The 20416-nt window shown below is 42.6% G+C and overlaps 1 protein-coding gene across 1 annotated transcript in view; it reads left to right on the plus strand.

Moving 5' to 3' along the window:
- Positions 1-19708, plus strand: part of GATA6 (GATA binding protein 6) — a 32523-nt gene extending 12815 nt beyond the window's left edge. Inside the window, exons 5-7 of the mRNA XM_024236173.3 lie at positions 453-540; positions 636-739; positions 18303-19708. Of these exons, the coding sequence (XP_024091941.1) occupies positions 453-540; positions 636-739; positions 18303-18470 (360 nt within the window). The 3' untranslated portion in view covers positions 18471-19708. The remainder of the gene's footprint in view (positions 1-452; positions 541-635; positions 740-18302) is intronic.
- The last annotated feature ends 708 nt before the right edge of the window (positions 19709-20416 follow it).

Here is a 20416-nt window from a genome sequence, read left to right on the forward strand (position 1 = left end):
TTTGAGTGTGTATAAAAATTGGATTGAAATTTATGCCAAAGTCTTTTTTTTTTTTTTTTCTTTCTCTTGTTTTGAGATGGAGTCTAATTCTTGTTGCCCAGGCTGGAGTGCAGTGGTGCTATCTCGGTTCACTGCAACCTCCACCTCCTGGGTTCAAGTGATTCTCCTGCCTCAGCCTCCCAAGTAGCTGGGATTACAGGCATGCGCCACCACGCCTGGCTAATTTTTGTATATTTAGTAGAGACGGGGTTTCATCATGTTGGCCAGGCTGGTTTCAAACTTCTGACCTCAGGTGATCCGCCTGCCTCGGCCTCTGAAAGTGTTGGGATTACAGGCGTGAGCCACTGCACCCGGCCGCCAAATTCTTTTAAATGAGAGCTTTTAGTGCCAATGGGTCTTTGGTTTTTCTTCAATATAATATTAAATTTATGGCCTATGTGAAAATTTTTTAGGTGCCCAGACCACTTGCTATGAAAAAAGAGGGAATTCAAACCAGGAAACGAAAACCTAAGAACATAAATAAATCAAAGACTTGCTCTGGTAAATATACTAAAATGACGTTTGACTGTAAAGTATTTGCCAACCTTAGCAGTAGAGCATATGTATATTTATAAGGTTTATTTTGACTGTTGCAGGTAATAGCAATAATTCCATTCCCATGACTCCAACTTCCACCTCTTCTAACTCAGATGATTGCAGCAAAAATACTTCCCCCACAACACAACCTACAGCCTCAGGGGTAAGTGTTAAAACAGCATAGACTCCTAAATTACTGGGCTGCTCTCTAGTAAATTATCTCAAATTTTATCTTATCTGGTAGTACAATAATCTAAACCAACAGTTCAGTTTAGTTAGTTGATACCTAAGAATAGTTTTTAGAGGAAATTACATTTAAATGTCAACAAAATGACAAACTTAAGTACTTTACAAACCTCTTAATTAAGATCGGTATCATTTTTTTTTATGGTTAAATTAACCTAAGTAAAAGCAAGAAGTTTTGGTTTAAAGCGTTTGAAATTGTTTTATTTCCAGGTTTTTATCAGAGTTGCTATATATATTATATGTGTATATTTATGTATTTCCAATGTAGATCATAAGAACTATGAGGCCAGTGGTTTCATAGATTACAGTGCCCGTAACAATTAAGTAGCTTTTGTTTATCCTATCAATTCCAGCCTTTTTTTCTTTTTTTATCATCCACCCAAAGCAAAGCTCATCATAAAGTGTTATGTGCTGCTGTATTCACTGATTGCCTTTGCCCAATTGTGTTCTTGCTGGGAGAGCTTGCCTTCTTCTAATGCACCTTAATTGTACTGGGGTTTATTTCAGCTACGACAAAACCTAGGAGTGATTTGTGCCACTGTGGACAGGAGATGCCTGGGTCTTCATGAGGATCACAGACTTAGTTTCTTGTAAAGCTGTGACCAAAACTCAGTTTGCCTCAAGTAAAGAGCATTTTCCCACCCTAATGTTTCCCAAATTTACCCGGAATGCCCTTCTAAAAAATACTGGGCCTTCCCTCAGACCTCATTGAGCTCCAAGGCAGGGCCTCCGGCAAGCAGGACTTTAAAATGTGTCCTTGTGACCCTTGGGACTACACTGAGACTAGATTAGGACTAAACACCAGCATTTAAATGCCTATTTACTTAGTAATTGTTTTCTACATTTAGTTTTCTCCTGAAATTATTTGGGGTACTTTAAAATACTACAGATTCCTGGGCCCCACCCTGGATTTTCCAAGTCAGAGTCTCTGGGTGTGGGGCTTGGATATCTGTTTTTGAACAAGTGCCCCAGGTGAAATTGGAACTACTGCCCCGGAGGTGTTTGGGAACCACAGACCTGGTTTCTTTCCACTGTATTTTTACTGGCTTTAACAAACAAAAATTAAATATTTAAAACAAAATGTTTAAACTGTGCTTAAAATTATATTTGATATTTTTCTTTGTCCTCCGACCCAAATTCTTTTGAGCTTTTTCTGTAATGAAACGAAACGTGTTTTCAGAGTTTCACAAGGGAAGAAGCCTTTTAGTTGTTTTTTTTTGCAGACTCATGGTAAAGAATGTTTCTAGGCTTTATAAAGGTGGACTCCATGCTACGGTGTTGTGTTTTACAGGCAGGTTAGATGTAACTGAGGATTGAAAGTGGTAAATAGAACATGTTTCTTGGGAAATGAAAAGATTATTTAAAAATAATAATTTTTTTTTGAGGCTGAGTCTTGCTGTCACCGAGGCTGGAGTGTGCAGTGGTGCAATCTCGGCTCACTGCAACCTCCACCTCCCGGATTCAAGCAATCCTCCCACCTCAGCCTCCCGAGAAGCTAGGATTACAGGCATACACCAAGTCACCTGGATAATTTTTTTCGTATTGTTAATAGAGACGGGGTTTCACCATGTTGGCCAGGGTGGTCTCAAACTCCTGACCTCAAGTGATCCACCTACCTCAGCCTCCCAAAGTGCTAGGATTACATGCATGAGTCACCGTGCCTGGCCTAAAAATATCCTTTATTATGCCCTAGTCCTCAGGAGCAATATGTAGCTGGAGGCAAAACAATTTGGTTTTCTAAAGCAGGGAGGGAGCTGGGTCTCTCCTAGCTGAAATAAGGACTGCCGCCAGCTCCAAGTCACTTTTGTTGTTGGTACAGTCCAGCTTAAATGTGGCAAAAAGACTAATTTGAATGATAAATTGCACTGAAGTCGATATATACCCACAATGGGCTTCGGGGACTTGGAACCATTGTGGGTGGAGTCTTGTGATTTTGTGATGTAAAATTTCACAATTGGCTATTAGCAAGTCCTATCAGTTGCCGTCCAGGGAAAGGAGTGAAAAGGCAGTGAAAAGGGCCATGGTCTGGCTAGAAGAAGGGCCTTGGGAGTTTCATCTCTGGTCCTAGGTTTATTTTCCCAGAATCTCTCACCTGGGACAGAGCAAATGGAGGTGGCTTGCTGGTCAGTGCCCTTCAGGGGAAAGATCAGTTCCCCACCAGAGGCCAGGAGGCAAAGCAACAAGGATCTTAAGGATGGAGTTTGAGAGTACTAGTTTCACACCAGGTCTTCAGCTGCAAGCTTCCATCCCTGCGGTAGTCTAGGCAGCCTCCACGGGGACTGAGAAGCTGGGAGTGGCTGGTGTGAGCTGTAGCCAGGGGGCATCTCTCCGAGCTCTCCAGCCTCTGGGCTGCCTCCAGCCTCTGGGCTGCGCTGCAGAAACGCTGACTGCAATTACCAGGGCAGGGGGTAGGGTTGCCGGCCTGCCTACCAACCTCCCCAGTTCCCCAGGGACTGACTCCTGGCCTTGTTCTGAGGGCACACGGCTGGTGCCTGGGCTTGCAGGGTTTTATTTCATGGATGTCTCCAAAAGTCTCTACCTGCTGTGGCCATTGTGGGGAAACAGCTACTCGTCTGCTGGCTGCCTTTGGAAGCTGTCCCCGTGTAAGAATACCTGTAGTAGGCTTGAGTGGTTTCCCCAGGTTGTTTTCATGGCGTGCCCGCGTATGACCGTGGATCCCTTAGCACTTTTTGATGTCCTCTCTTGGTGGGCTGAGCCTTCATGTGTATGGCATGGCCCATGTGGCAGCCGAGTAGCTGTGAAGAGTCTGCTGGAGGAGCCATCTGTGAGCAGCTGGTAGAAGCATTTTTAAAAGGTGGCTGTGTTGACAAAGGTGTGTCATTTTCCCATTTTGGTCACAGTGCATGATGTTAGAGGGCAGCTGGCTTTGTGACTGATTGCCTGTAGGATTTTGTGAAATGCTGTGGGTGAAGAAAATAACAGATCCACATAGCAAGGTTGTATCTGGTGTTTACAAAGTATATGTATTACATACACAGCACCAAGGTTGGCTTGGAGTTTAAGCCTCCTAAGGTAATGCGTCCACCCCACGGATCTCCAGCGCTCCCTGTGACTGACTGGTAGAAATTAGTAGTGCAGGGTGACCCTAGTTTGGGGCCACGGAGCTACAAAGCAAAGGGCGATCTCAGGCACACTCCCAGCAGAAGATGGAACTGGGGGCCACATGTCCCTCCATTTAGAGATGTAAGTAGCAGTATCACTGCCTTTCTCTAATGACTGTGAGTTATAGCAAGGAAGTAAAAAACTGTTTCAGAGTCCCATATGAAACATGCTGTTTACTTTAATTCCCCATTGAAAAATCAGTTGTAGAAGATCACTGGTAGGCATTCCCAGCAGGCTTATTTTAAGTCCTGGGACATGACAGCAACAGGGTTCTGACCTGCCTTTCACGTGGCCATTTAAGTGATGGCACCAGGACCTTAGCATGACACAGAGTCCTGAGCTCTTTTGGCCAGGGCGAAAGGAGCCACAGGAGCTGAGTATTGTGGAAGGGGTCTATCGTGGTTGTCTGCTTCTGGGAGAGGGGGCTCCAGGGCTCCTCTCCCCTAGCAGGAATGAAGGTGTGGGCATAATTCCTAGTGCACGGCATTCTTCCAGGATAAGTTGTCCTAATGCCACGAAAATTTTTGTGCTGCCCCGAAGCCTCATGTCTTAGCTTTATATACTTGTTAATCTGTGCTTTCATGAGACCTGTGTCTGGGCAAAAAGGAGACATTCCTTCAGATAAGAGTCAGCAAGTCAATGACCTCGCCACCTTATGACTCAGTTTCTCTTGGTTATAGGCTGTGCGTATGCTGGAGGCACAGGGAGGGCAGTGTGTATCAGGAGGACTCACGGTCATGCAGCCCTGCTTAAAATATTGCCTGTTTTTTTCTTTTGAAATTATTTTTGTTTATTAAAAATGTATGTTAAACTTAAATTTTTGATAGATGGTTACTTTCTGTGGCAAAAATAGTCTTTCTTTCTGGCTAAGAATTTTCTTATCCATGCAGATTTACTAAAAAATGTATATTTAGTTGATTTATATAGATATCAGATTTTCTTTGGGCTGGGTGCGGTGGCTCACCCTTTTAATCCCAGCACTTTGGGAGGCCGAGGCGGGTTGATCACCTGAGGTCAGGAGTTCGAGACCAGCCTGACGAACATAGAGAAACCCCGTCTCTACTAAAAATACAAACTTATCCAGGCACGGTGGCGCATGCCTGTAATCCCAGCTACTCTGGAGGCTGAGGCAAGAGAATCTCTTGAACCCTGGAGTTGCAGTGAGCTGAGATTGCACCATTGCACCCCAGCCTGGGCAACAAGAGCGAAACTCCATCTCAGAAAAAAAAAAAAAAAAAAAAAAATTTTCTTTAGCTTTTATTCTCTATGGATTGTAAGAATACTAAAATCTTTTTTTTCTTGAATTCCGTTTATTGACTGAATTGTATTTTATATATTTTTTTTGGTTGTTATTTAGGAGAGAAACATGGTAATGTTCTATTTCTGCAATAAGATTTAATAAGTAGTCCACAAATGGTCCTACTCCTCCTATTTCTCCTCCTATAACTCAAAATTTGTAAAACTGGAGGATACTTTATAGCTCAATCCCCAAATTTTATAGATAAAAAGTTTTTTTCTTAATTTCTTTTGTAATAGGGATTAATTTGGAGATGAAATTAGCAATAATATCTGAAAATGGCAGCTACAGAAAAAAAAGAAATTAGCAATAAGACAATGTCTGAGAACAAGGAGTCACTGAACATATTTTGCCTGCCTAAAAATACTTTCAATAAATAATTACTTTAAAAATTAGACCAGGTGCAGTGGCTCATGCCTGTAATCCCAGTTCTTTGGGAGACTGAGGCTGGAGGATCACTTGAGACCAGGAGTTTGAGATCAGCCTGGGCAACATAGCAAGATTCCTGTCTCTATTTCTATTTTTGAAAAAAAATGTAAACCCTATTTAAGTTAATATTAAAACTACCAATATAATATTGAAATCATCATTAAACACAAAGTGTTGAAGTTAAATGGAGAGATAAATATATATGACCAGCCCTTGCTTTGCTGGTCTTTGTTCCATTTGAGTAAAAAAAAGTGCCACATCTGGAATTGTTTAAAACATGGAGGTGGTAGGGGTGGGTGGAGAGAGACAGATATAGACGTAGATCTTACTACTGTTCAGATTTGGACGTGCTTTAAAGGAGTGATAACGAGTTGGAGATGGCTCCACAGAGTAGAGGAAATTAAAATTAGTTAGGATTTTTGCAGGGGAAAAATTGGGATAGAGGTATCCAGGAAAGAAGAAGGCATAGGAATCTTTGGAGCTGAAGGGAAATAGTTAGTTCATTGTGGCTGGAGTGTATAGGGTGTAAGAAGCCAAAGGCAGAAAGTGAGGCTGGTAGAATGGGTGGAAAGTAGATACTTGAAAATATTTCAAATCAACGATGGACTTTACTTAAATCCTGCTTCGGTGACAAACGTGTTTTCTGTTTGTACACTGGAGTCCAACAATTAGGACCTTCTTACTGGAGGGTTCTGTATTTTGATAATTGATGTAAACAAATGTAGCATGCTCCTGCTTGTCAAGTTTACAAGCAGAGTTTCCTCCTCACAATTAGGGAGGAAAAACATCTGCCAGCTGATTCTATGCGCTGACCTTCTTTAGGTCTGCACTGTAATTTCTCTGCCTCCAGGGATTCTGGGGGCAGGATGGTTGGAGTGGCTGCCTGGTTACCTCTTTACCTCTTCGAATGGAAACATGTTAGACATGGTGTATTAGGGATAGGAAATGTGTTTCCTCACCTTTGTGGGGCATTGCTGGTGATATACAACTTCCACAAAGAGAGGTGGACAATAGACTGAGAGATAGAGACTTAGGTTCCTCGCCGGCTGCATCTGGGCCTGGATGGGTGGGCCTTAACCACTCTTTTGGTCTGTTTCTTGCTAGTAAATAGGCGTCATCGTTCCCGTCCCCTGTGTGCTTCTGGGACGCTGTGTGCTTAGCTAGACCTGTTTCCCTACCGTACTCACTCCTGAGCTGCGTGGTCGTTTGAAGGAGTTAGGCACCCATAAGTGCTTGTGGCCAACAGCAGTGATCTAGGGACTGACTCAAGATTATTTGATGTGCTCTATAAGGCCTCTGAAGAAAGCTTAGGCAGGTAAATATTTTAAATTTTTTTCATAGATTTTATTTCATATATAATATTTGCATCCTGTGGTGGAAATAGAAAAACACCTTAGTAGGTCCTGTAGCTTACTATGCATTTTCCAGTGGAGGGAGGATTCTTTATTAGCAGATTTACACTTCACCGTCTTTTTCTTCAAGTAATGGAATTATTTTTGATTTACTGTGCACTATGGTTGGTCACAAAATTATAGTTCCTGTGAAAGAGCTGAAAGGAACATTTGTGAAGGACTTATGTTGTGCTTATACTGTTAAGTTGCTCAGAGGAACCTATGAAGGCGAGCTCCGATGCAAGAGCCTGCTGGGGCTGGAGCAGAAAATTACTGCTTCATTTTTAATTTGAATATGCCACAGAGCTTCTAGAGGACTCGAGAGCCAAACAGTGGTGGGTTGGTCTTCGATTTTCTCATAGTGCTCTTGCTTTGAGGAAGTTTTTCCCTTTCCTATACTCGCTCACTTATAAGATAGTGAACATAGGGAGGCAGGAAATTAGTTTTATCAGGTACCTTTTATGTACCAGGTGCTTTAGATACATTTTATTTTTTACTCCTCCTTCTAAGTGAGACGCAGAAGGTAAAGAACAGTTCCAAGGTCACGTGTCAAATTGAGACGCGTGGTTTCACGTTGGCCGCAGGTCTGGCTGATGTGGTCAGTGTTGTTGCCACTACAGCGTGTTAGATTAATATGCGATATTAGTTCATTTCTTTGAAATCTTCAGAGAGAAGAAAGAATGTTTTCTTAAGGAAATTTGACTAACTTCGATTAATAATTTTAGCATCACATATCCTCCCACTGAAACAGGTGGGAAAACAGTGTGAGAGAAGTTATTTGCTCTTGACCAAGAATGTATTTAAGACACTTAATGCAAATTTTCTTATCAATGTTATACTTAGAAATCAAATGTATAATGGTACTAAGAATATGGCAGTTGGGTAACATTAATTTAAAAATTTTTAAAAAAGTAGTAAAAATTACTTTTGTTGACATATCTAATGTGGTTATAACAAGGTTCTTTTAAGAGAAACACAAGATTGCCATACTGAAATCCTTCTAATGCTGCGATTTAAATCCATACACAAACAAATGCTAAGTTTTAGAACTTTTCAGAATGTTAAAATTGTCTTCAATGAATGTTTATGAAGAAACCACTGAAAAAGCATTTCTTAATTGTCAAGTGCCTAATTTTTTTTTCAGAGTCTATCGTCCAAAACACTCTCTTCTAAATGAGTAGCAAAGGGGTTAAAAAATCATTAATCTCCCAAAGGGTCTGTGAGAGAGTTGTGTGGTTAGGTATTATTATTGCCTCATTTATAAACCAAGATCCGGAGTGACTCCTTAAGGTCACAAAACAAGCCAGTGTTGAAGCCGGGACTGGAACCGACGTCTCCTGCCTCCCAGTCCAGGGCTGTTACCACTCCCAGGGAGTTGACCAATCATCACAGTTATTAATATCCCACTTGCCACATGCTACAACCCATGAACATAAATATTTTGTTGGCATTTTATCTTCGTGCTCCCTATGTGCCAGGCTCCCTTTCTTTCTACGTTCACAGCCCCTTCTAATAACTCAAGTTCTTGTCTGACCACATTGGCCTTCGCGTGAAAGTCACACGTCACCCCGGCAGGGAATGTTCAAGCATGTGGATTTGCATACTTTCATTCTGATCTCAAGGCTTTTTCTAGACTTCCCTTTTTTTAAATCTCGTGTGTGTGTGTGTGTGTGTGTGTGTGTGTGTGTGTGTGTGTGTATGACAGGGAGGATGGTAAGAAGTAGTTTAAAAATGCATTGTGTGCTACATCAATATCCAATGGCTTTATACATTACGAAACAGTAAAGCTTTAAATTGTAACATATGTCCACATAATTTATCACAGAATTGTGGTTTACTTAATAAGTGACCCATTATCACTATCTGATAGCCAGAATACTGGATAAAGAAAAGAATAAGTGTGGGCAGAAGTTATTCACCATTTCTTATAGCCTCATCCCAGAACACAGCTTTTCTTTGCAAATTACAGATTCTTTGCAGTTTTCTCCCCATCCCCCCTCCCGCCGCACGCCTCTATAAGAATATACAAAATTGTCAGAAAACATGAAATAATGTTACGGGAAAACATGGCCAAATTTAAGAAATCTGGCTTAGATTGCTCTGAAAGGTTATTGCTAAATGAATCTTCGAAGAAAACGAATTCCTTTACTGGAACAAAAGTAATTTATTATGCATTTCATGGGTGTCTGCCAGAAGAGTTACTAGCAGTATGAAGATCCAGTGGATATGAATTAAGTACAATCTGTTAGTTCTGTTCATGTTTAGACCTACCTGTTAATTTTCTCTGAAATTTTAATAATTTTAAAAAAGCATCTCCAAAGACAGGTGTTGGCAATGTGACAATTCACCACTCAGCTACCCATCACATCAGGCTTTTTTAAAGGCCCAGTACTCAGAATTTGTGAGACTGAGCACAAAGACATTATTTTATTGACCTCATATTTTAAGAATGATTTGAACAAATACATAACTAGGCATTGATTTTAATGTCCTGTTGGGGTCTTATGAGTAAACGGTTCCAAGTCAACATCTGACGATGCTTAAATCATGATCCGACTTGATGGTGTGCTGCCTGTTTTGGTTGTTGGCCTGGCACAGTTTCACCAGAGCTGGGCCACATGCTGCAGAACCATATTTTTATTTTATTAAACACAAGTATTTTACATTTAAAGCTCTCATTAAATTTAGTTGCTTGATTCGTGGTGAAGCCTGAATATGGTCAAAAGTTTATTCTGGGGGTTCACGGATTAGCAGCTGGGAGGAAACAGATTCCAGCAGCCAGGCGCTAGCTCCAGCTCTGTCTGTGTGAGTATAGCAAGCTGCCAAGGTTCTGTAAAGCCTCTGTTTTCCTCCTTCTACTAAAGGGGAAAAGTAATTCCTACCATCTGGTCCTTAGGAGTATTGTGTAGAGTGAGTGGGAGATGCCTGGAGACCTCTTTGAAGTTTAAGAAGAATAGCACTACTTAAATACGGATCTTGGAAGTTAATAGTGATCAGCTTTATTTGCGTGGCATTTTTTTTCATCCCAAGATATTAGAATAAGATCCTCACTTTCTTAATGGGGAAATTTAGAGATGTAGAGTTATTGTGTTAAGAAAGTAACCACATTTTAGAGATTTGTATTTCACTGATAGCAAATTTTTTATTCCTTCTGATACTTAGTACTTTCCTAATGCTTTTTGTGGTTTAAGTGCATTGTAAATGCTTCTTGGTATGTTTTCTGTAATTAAGATGGAGAGATTAAGATGCTCATCCATCTCCTGAAAAGTCAGTTTTGTTATAAAAATTAAGATCATAATTCACCAGGTTTTAAATCTTGCCTCAGGATTCTGTCCCACTTAATTTGAAGATTAGAATAGTGTAATTCATTCTGATTCATTTAGAAGATAAGCTTTTTCTTTAGGGTCCTCATTGACTTCAAGTTGTGGGACAAACCCTCTCCCTTGCAATTTATATTTGTACATCAGTATTTTGGTGATAATCCCAGAGTACTTATAAAGTTTGGCGCCTTTCTTCACCACAACATGCTTGCTGTTGAGTGTGCACAGATACATAAAGCAATTTGCTCTTTTGTCCAGAATAGATTACGTGCATAGAATTGCTTTCGTCTTCTTGAAAAGGGCAGCATCCCTTGGTGTGGCTATAACCTTGCCTACTCAGGCCTAGAAGGGGCAAGAGGGGTAGGGGTTGGGGCAGAGTGGGAGAGCAGCCGGTGAAATTTCCAGTAAGGAATTTGTTTGCCGAATTAAATGTACAAAACTATTCTGCTGAATAGTTAGGTCATCAGTTGAGGTGACGGTGACTCTCTAGAGAAAAGGTGTCCATGTTCTTTTGTTTTATTAAGCTGTTAAGAATTTGAGAGTTTCATTGTGATTGGTTTTCACATGTCCTGGTGGAGACAGAATCTGTGTGTGTTCGTGTGTCTTTCATGTGTGACCTTCTAAACTATTATTGTCACTTTGTGTCTGGTCCTCTGTTACCTCTAGCCAAACTGAAATGATCGTAGTTTATATAGTGGAAGTTACGATTTGCAGGAAAGCATTTCCCCTTTGTTGGAATTTATACAAAGTTTTTAATTCCCCTTTTGAGGAAGGCAGCTATAAAGCACCACAGGAGTCTAACCTAGAGGTTACAAAAGCAGAGAAGAGCTTTGGCAGTGAGGGACGGCTGGCTTCCCCTCACACAAGAAAAAGCCGTAAGCACAATCTCACTCAGATGTGTAGGAAGGACGGATCAGAGGCTGGGGGAGCCGACAGTCTGCCTTGCAGTGAAGGAGGCATGTGATCACCATCAAAGTCTTCTGCTCTGCGAAGGATCACACAGTCGTCCTTCAGCCTGCCTGGGGGGCAGTGTTTTCTTTCTTCAGACCGAAACTGCATGAAGAGAGATTCCAGCAAGGAAGATAGAGCATGCCCCGTACACTCCTCTGGTTTTCTTCCTCAAAGGAAATTTATGCATGTAATCCACAAGCCGAAGAACCCATGTTTTTCTTTGGAAAAGGCTACGCCCTTTCAGGGTTTCCTTTTCTCGGCTGTGTTGCCTTCCCATCAGAAGCTGTCTCTTGCCCTCCCCATTATGGGATGTGCGAAATGAAGGAAAACAAAGAGAGACACTGCTGGGCATTTGTCTCCATGAGTTGATCCAATCAGAAATCTTTGACTTTTCAGATATGTGTCCAAAAATGAGTGAAGGCTCCTCACAGGGGAAAAAAAAAAAAAAAAAAAATTTCAGGTGATCTAAAGATGAACTGTGGCTACTTCTCAGGCTAGCGGATATTTTCCATGTCCCAATCTGTAGCAGCCCAAGCTCTCCCTGAAGTCATTTACTCCTTTTAGAGGGAGTTTTCCAGCCCAGCTGCTCTGCCTGTCTCCCACCTAACCCGGCCAGCTTTCAGTGCTAAGCCCAGGCTGGGTCTGGCCCTGATAACACATTCTTTCAACAGGAAGTGCCTCCATTTTCAGTTGTCTGTGGGAGGGTGGAGGGCAGATAAGCCTTGAATGGAAACACAGAGCCGATTTCTGCTCCACCCTCCTTGCACTTTGATCAGGGAGAGAGCAGGGACCTCCGCCTGGCCTGTGCTGCCTGCCCAAAGGAGGGAGGATGGTTGAGCTGTGGGCATTCCGGAGCTCCCCCTCCCTTTTGTTCAGGAACGTTTGTTTAGGTTGGTCTAGGTTAGTGAAGTGCCTGCTTTTGCTGGGTTGTGATGTCTGCGATCTGAACTAAAGTCCTTTAAAGGGTTGAATTATTTGTGGGAAAATATATTAACCAACTGAAATTTATACGTGTGTTTGTATGTGTGTGTATTAGGTCCAGGATCATAGTACATTTTTCTCTGATTTCCCCCCACCCCCCGCCCCACACACATTGTATTGATTCTCAGTAGGCAGCTCTTGACAAACATCTGTGAGGGAAAGGGACTTAAAAGATGAACAAAAACAGGACAAAGCCAGGCTTCTTAAGAAGAGTCGCTGTGCCAACTCTGAACGCCTTCTGCTTTTAGAATATTGGTTTAGAGGCCGGGCATGGTGGCTCATGCCTGTAATCCCAGTACTTTGGGAGGTCGAGGCAGCCGGATCACTTCAGGTCAGGAGTTTGAGACCAGCCTGGCCAATATGGTGAAACCCTAACTCTACTAAAAATACAAAAATTAGCCGAGTGTAGTGGTGGGCACCTGTAATCCCAGCTACTCTGGAGACTGAGGCAGGAGAATCACTTGAACTCGGGAGGCGGAGGTTGTAGTGAGCCGAGATCCCACCACTGCACTCCAGCCTGGGCGACAGAGTGAGAGAATATCAGTTTTGAGAGCTGAAGTTACACTGATGCATGGAGCTGACGTGTTGGTTGTTTTAACTTGTATAGAACTGTGAGATTCACATGTGCATGGCTGGCCAGGCCCTGGCCTATGCCAGGTGGCAGGGAGATGATTTCAGGGGCGGATGGGGGCCCTTCTGACCCGCCCTCCTGTTAGTGCCCCGACTCTGGTTCCCTCCTATTTTTTCAAGCCACTTTCTGATCCCATCAAGGTTGGCTTGTCCCCTTAAGTGCCTTGTGTTTCTGGTACTCATGTCTTCTATTCATCCCCAAAGTTTATTAGGTTGGTGCAAAAGTAATTGTGGGTTTTGTCATTACTGTCAATGCCAAAAACTGCAATTACTTTGGCACCAACCTAAATAGATTTACTATGCAATTCAATTTAAGTATTCAAAGAAAAATATTCAAAGGAAGGTATAGATGGCTAATAGACTTGGGCCTCTCAGCTAGTCCCCTGTTTCTCCCCTCCTCCCAGCGGACCTTTGTAATACTTACACATGTGCATGGATAAATTGCAGTTATGACGTGTAATTCATATCTTACTGTTTTTCACTTAACATGGTATTACAGGATTTTTTCCATTTTGCTCCATGATCTTATTATTTTTAATAATTGCATAATAGTTCATTGAGCGGATGTGCCCTGCTTTTCTAAACCGTTCCCATATTATTAGACGTTAGATTGTTTCTATAGTTTCTACTATTAGAAGTAACCTTGCAACGGTTGGCTTCCTTTGCGGAGCCTTTCCCTTCTTTTGAATTATTTCCTTATAATACATTTCCAGAAGTGAAATTACTGGGCGAAGTAGGGTCTAAACTTCTGGATGGCTCTTGATATTGCAGCTAACTGCCTTCTGTAAGGTGGGTGTACCAGAATTTAGCCCCGCCAGCCATGAGTGAGGGGACTGGTGTTATGTAAGTAACATCAGCCTTTCTTTGCAGTATTTCATGTTTAAATATTATTATATCTACACATAAAATAAGGCTACCAAGCATTGGGCACAAGTACTTGCCCCATTTTTTTTCTGACAGGCTCAGCTATTGCTTTTAATTGCAAATGAGCAGATTTATTTTTAGGAGTGCATCACTCGTGGAATTTGAGGTCTGTCTGCGCTTTGATAGCAGGACTCTTGGCCTGCCAAATAGCTTAACATTTTGTCTGAAAAAAAAGACAGGTTATTTTCGCCAATTGCTTTTGGGATTGTTATTCAGGTGTAAGAATAACATTCAGGGTGTTAACGTTTCTTTAATGTGGGTTGTTGAAAAAGAGTCAATGAGTCACCAGGTGTGGTAGCTCATGCCTGTGATCCCAGCACTTTGGGAGGCTGAGGCAGGTGGATCCGTTGAGCTCAGGAGTTTGAGAACAGCCTGGGCAACATGGTGAAACCCCATCTCTACAAAAAACACAAAAATTAACTGGGCATGGTGGCACATGCTTGTGGTCCCAGCTATTCCAGAGGCTGAGATGGGAGGATCTCTTCAGCCCAGGAGGCGGAGGTTGCAGTGAGCCGAGATCACACCCAGTGCACTCCAGCCTGGATGACAGAGCAAGGCCCTATCTCAAAAAAAAAAAAAAAAAAAAGTAAAAAAGAGAAAGAGTCATGAGACTTTTGAATGGCTACAGAACACTTTTGATTTATTTTTGTGAAGAACTGTCAGTGACAGTTTGAATAGGGTCATTCTGGAGGTGGTTCCCTTTGAGCTCCGACTGTGTTCCCACTGCTTCTGCCTCTGCCTGGTGATGGGGTAACTTGCTTGGACTGAAGGATAGAATGAGGAGAATAAATTAGATCCAAGCCTCTTAACCTTAACAATAATAATTAGATAACAAGAGTAGCTTATACTGACATAATCTTTACTGTTCTCAGACACTGTTACAAGGGCTTTACATATATTAGCCAATTTAATTTTTTTTTTTTGAGATGGAGTTTCACTCTTGTTGCCCAGACTGGAGTGCAGTGGTGCAATCTCGGCTCGCTGCAACCTGCCTCAGCCTTCTGAGTAGCTGGGATTACAAGCATGCTCCACCTTGCTCAGCTAATTTTTTTGTATCAGTAGAGACGAGGTTTCACCATGTTGGTCAGGCTGGTCTCAAACTCCTGACCTAAGGTGATCCACCTGCCTCAGCCTCCCAAAGTGCTGGGATTACAGGCGTGGGCCACCGCGCTTGGCCTAGCCAATTTAATTCTTGCAATAACCTTATGACATAGGTGCCTCTTTTTATCCCACTTAATGGGTGTGGAAACTGAGGCACACAAAGCTGTATGTCAGGCTTCTGGTTTACCTTTCCCACATGGTCTGTTCACTCTTTTGCTTCATCCTTCTGTTTTTCAGCTGGTTTTTCTTCTGAACAGGCCAGGTGACCGCCTCTCTTCATCCGTTCTGCCTCCCATTTTGAACATCCTTCTCTCGCCAATAACAATAGCTTCCCTTTATGGAATGTTTAACATGGCAAGGCACCTTGCCTTCGCTTTTACAAACATTAGCTCATTTAATTGTCGCAACCATCCCTGAGGTGGGAAATGTGAGGCCCCGGGCACAGAGGAGGCTCAGGGGGAACTGCACTCAGCAGGAGACTGAATCAGGACAGGACTTGAGAGTCCAAGCTGCTTCCCTTCCTGCTCATGCTCCTGTGCGGGCTGCCTCTGCTTCCTTGCCCAGGAGTCCTTGCCCTCTGCTATTCCTTTTCTGACTCTTGGTCTACCTTCCTGTCTCAGCCACTCATTTGTCATTCATGATAAGCAGCCAACAGTCGACTTTCTAATGTGTATGGATCTTGGCTCCCCACATAGCCTGGGAGCTCCTGGGGCAGTTGACTATCTTTCAGGCTCCTGGTCTAGTGTCTGGCTGTCACTTAGTGCTTTGCCAATATTTCTTTTTTTCTCTTCTTTTTTTTAATTTTTACTTTTTAGAGACAGGGTCTTGCTCTGTCCCTCAGGCTGGAGTGCAGTGACGCAATCATAGCTCACTGCAGCCTCCATCACCTGGGCTCAAGCAGTCCTTCCACCCCAGCTCCCCAAATAGCTGGGACTACATGCCCAGCTAACTTTTGTATTTTTTGTAGAGATGGGGGTCTCCCTATGTTGCCCAGGCTGGTCTCAAACTCCTGGGCTTAAGTGATCCTCCCTGCTCTGCTTCCCAAAGTGTTGGGATTAAAGGCACGAGCCACCGTGCCCAGCCTGCTTATGTTTCTTGTTGCTGGCTGTGGTGATGGTGACAGACCCCTTGGCTGTCTTGGCACTTCCCTGCCATTTGAGATGGGCTATTTCCTGGGCCAGTTCAGGACCCTCTCCATTTCAGAAAATAACACTTGTTTCGGTGAAGTCAGATTTAGTCAGAGGCATATGCTGATGTGCCTGTTTTCGAATAAGAAAATCAATGCAAAGTTGGATGTGACATATATCATTATAAGGAAGCTCACTCTAATAATTCCTTTCTAAATAAATAATTCTTTTGTAATTGAATATCATCCTTTTGCTTATTTCTTTGAGGGTTAAATCTGGATCCACACTGGATTTTCTTCTAGTGGAGTCTCTAGAATTAAGGGCTAAAGTTAATCACTCTGTTTATAAGTATAACCGAGTTCATGGCATTCAGTTCGTTGGACAGGATTATTTTAGCTCTTTCAGAATTGCCACAAGAATCCATCTGAAGCTTTAGACATCTCACTGATTTTGTGAAATTTGCTTTTTAATGCACCTAAAAGCCTCAGTTTAAGTCTTTACATTTGTGTTATATAAACAAAAGTTTGGGTGTGGGGCCAGTGTTGTTGCTGGATTTTCATAAAACCTCATTTCTGCTGGGAAAGGGAAGGAGTGGCTACCTGTGGAGGGGTTGGGTTTTGTCTGTCTGGTTGGGAGGAAGGAAGTTTGGGTGCTTAGACTTAGAGGGCTTGCTCGTCTGAAGTCCTGCCTCCCAGCCTCGTGCCCTTATGGTGAGGGTTGAGAGCAAACCAGATCTTGTTGGAAAACGAGTAGAGTTAGACCTCATTCACTTGCAGGCCGTGGAGGCTCGGCACACTTCCTTTCTGTTCCACCTGTGTCTGGTGCCAGAGAAATGGCTGTTTTAGGGATTTAATGGGATTATGTATGTAAAAAAAATTCTTTGAAAAGTACACAATGTCCTACCTCTGTCAAATAACAAGTATCTGGTAATTTATAGAATGGAACCCTGAAAGCTTGGAAGGAATAAGAGCTCCTGAACTTTTAGAAGGAAAAAGGTGATTTTAAAAAGTACATGAATATGGCGAAATTTTTCAAAAAGCTTCTCAAAAGCAACTTTATTCAAACTGTTGTCTAAACAGATTTTAGTTATTTTGGTTTGATTTTACTAAATTATATGATGTTTCCTATTTGGCCTTTTTCTTGTGAATGGGAGGAATGGGTGGAACAGGGGAAAGGTGAACTTGTGCTTCAAGAAAGCATTGTGGCCGGGCACAGTGGCTCACGCCTGTAATCCCAGCACTCTGGGAGGCCCAGACAGGCGGATCACCTGAAGTCAGGAGTTTGAGACCAGCCTGGCCAACATGGTGAAACCCTGTCTCTACTAAAAATACAAAAATAGCCAGGTGTGGTGGTGCGTGCCTGTAATCCCAGCTACTCGGGAGGCTGAGGCAGGAGAATCACTTGAACCCAGGAGATGGAGGTTGCACTGAGCTGAGATCGTGCCACTGTACTCCAGCCTGGGAGACAGTGAGACTCTGTTTCAAAAAAAAAGAAAGAAATCATTGGCATGATCATGGCAGATAGAGGATGTTAGCATTTTCTTTATAACGTGGTCTGCTTCAGACATGGACTGTTCTTGTAAAGAATTAAGGTAAATGAGGTAGATTTTAAAACCTGTATATGCATAGGTTTATTTTCCATGAAGTCAGTGCTCAAAAATTTCACTTATCAGGGAATGTTGAACTGTGCAGCTTTTCTAAAAAGTCTAAAAAGACTTTGCCATCACTGGATAAGCCTTGTTAGAGGGGTGTGTGTGTGTGTGTGTGTGCACGCGTGTGCGCTCTGCATTTTCTCTTTGGAAATGATCAGGTTGTGTGTGCATCATTAATGCCTATTCACCCACACAGTGAGGTTTGTTTCAGTCAGAGATCTTAGAGCTTGGCACTTTTTACAAATAGGATTTCTTCAGCTCCCCTTCCTTTTGTCCAGCTTTGCATCTTGCCAGTGGCTCCTGCCCTGAGTTCTAAAGTTTCCAAGGCTTAAGTGGTCAGGTCAGTGGCACTGTGTGCAATGCAGGGAAAAGCCCCCACTTGCTGGGGACAGGGGATAGTAATGCCGGCCTCGTTTCCCCTGCCCTGGGTCTGCCCAGGAGCGGCTCTGGCCCTGGCTGCACAGACCCGTTCATTAGCTCCCATGTATTTCACTAGCAGGATTGTAACCGCCTCTCGCCTTCTCGTCTCTCCTCTGTGTCCCCCTCTTCTGCCAGGCGGGTGCTCCGGTGATGACTGGCGCGGGAGAGAGCACCAATCCCGAGAACAGCGAGCTCAAGTATTCGGGTCAAGATGGGCTCTACATAGGCGTCAGTCTGGCCTCGCCAGCTGAAGTCACGTCCTCCGTGCGACAGGATTCCTGGTGCGCCCTGGCCCTGGCCTGAGCCCACGCCGCCAGGAGGCAGGGAGGGCTCCGCCGCGGGCCTCACTCCACTCGTGTCTGCTTTTGTGCAGCAGTCCAGACAGTGGCGACTGCGCTGACAGAACGTGATTCTCGTGCCTTTATTTTGAAAGAGATGTTTTTCCCAAGAGGCTTGCTGAAGAGTGAGAGAAGATGGAAGGGAAGGGCCAGTGCAACTGGGCGCGTTGGGCCACTCCAGCCAGCCCGCCTCCGGGGCGGACCCTGCTCCACTTCCAGAAGCCGGGACTAGGACCCGGGCCTTGCCTGCTAAGAAATATTGAGAGAGATTTAAAAAAAAAGATTTTGCATTTTGTCCAAAATCATGTGCTTCTTCTGATCAATTTTGGTTGTTCCAGAATTTCTGCATACCTTTTCCACATCCAGATTTCATGTGCGTTCATGGAGAAGATCACTTGAGGCCATTTGGTACACATCTCTGGAGGCTGAGTCGGTTCATGAGGTCTCTTGTCAAAAATATTACTCAGTTTGCAAGACTGCATTGTAACTTTAACATACACTGTGACTGACGTTTCTCAAAGTTCATATTGTGTGGCTGATCTGAAGTCAGTCGGAATTTGTAAACAGGGTAGCAAACAAGATATTTTTCTTCCATGTACACAATAATTTTTTTAAAAAGTGCAATTTGCGTTGCAGCAATCAGTGTTAAATCATTTGCATAAGATTTAACAGCATTTTTTATAATGAATGTAAACATTTTAACTTAATGGTACTTAAAATAATTTAAAAGAAAAATGTTAACTTAGACATTCTTATGCTTCTTTTACAACTACATCCCATTTCTATATTTCCAATTGTTAAAGAAAAATATTTCAAGAACAAATCTTCTCTCAGGAAAATTGCCTTTCTCTGTTTGTTAAGAATTTTTATACAAGAACACCAATATACCCCCTTTATTTTACTGTGGAATATGTGCTGGAAAAATTGCAACAACACTTTACTACCTAACGGATAGCATTTGTAAATACTCTAGGTATCTGTAAACACTCTGATGAAGTCTGTATAGTGTGACTAACCCACAGGCAGGTTGGTTTACATTAATTTTTTTTAATGGGATGTCCTATGGAAACCTATTTCACCAGAGTTTTAAAAATAAAAAGGGTATTGTTTTGTCTTCTGTACAGTGAGTTCCTTCCCTTTTCAAAGCTTTCTTTTTATGCTGTATGTGACTATAGATATTCATATAAAACAAGTGCACGTGAAGTTTGCAAAATGCTTTAAGGCCTTCCTTTCAAAGCATAGTCCTTTTGGAGCTGTTTTGTACCTTTTATACCTTGGCTTATTTGAAGTTGACACATGGGGTTAGTTACCACTCTCCATGTGCATTGGGGACAGTTTTTATAAGTGGGAAGGACACAGTATTATATTTGAGATGGTAAGCATTTTGTTGGGATCAATGCTTAAAAACATTCTAGAAAGTTCATATTTTTTTTTCTTTGTGAATGAAATATATTCTGGCCCAAGAACAGAGTGATTTGCTTTCAGTTTTTTCCTTTTGCAACGTGCCTTGAAGTCTCACTGGAGGTTGCAGACGTTACCCCCATCAGAAGATAGGTAGAAATGATTCCAGCAGCCTCTTTGTATTTTCTTCATTGTTGAGTAGATTTCAGGAAATCAGGAGGCTGTTTCACAATACAGAATGATAGCCTTTAACTGTGGCTCCCTGAGTGTACAGTATTTTTTACTTCTTTTCATGCACTTATTACAGTCATTCTATAGGGTTCAGTCTGAATCTTTCAAGAAAAGGAATGTCTTCCTTATTCCTGGTGAATGCTACTCTATGGAGGGACAGTGTCCATAGCCAGTGTGTGTGTGTGTGTGTGTGTGTGTGTGTGTGTGTGTATGTGTTTCTGGGGAATTCAGTAAGGCCCACATGCACCCTGATATCATAAGGGGGGCCAGGACAATGGT

Source organism: Pongo abelii, chromosome 17 (assembly GCF_028885655.2).
Source record: "Pongo abelii isolate AG06213 chromosome 17, NHGRI_mPonAbe1-v2.0_pri, whole genome shotgun sequence".
Lineage (NCBI taxonomy): Eukaryota > Metazoa > Chordata > Mammalia > Primates > Hominidae > Pongo > Pongo abelii.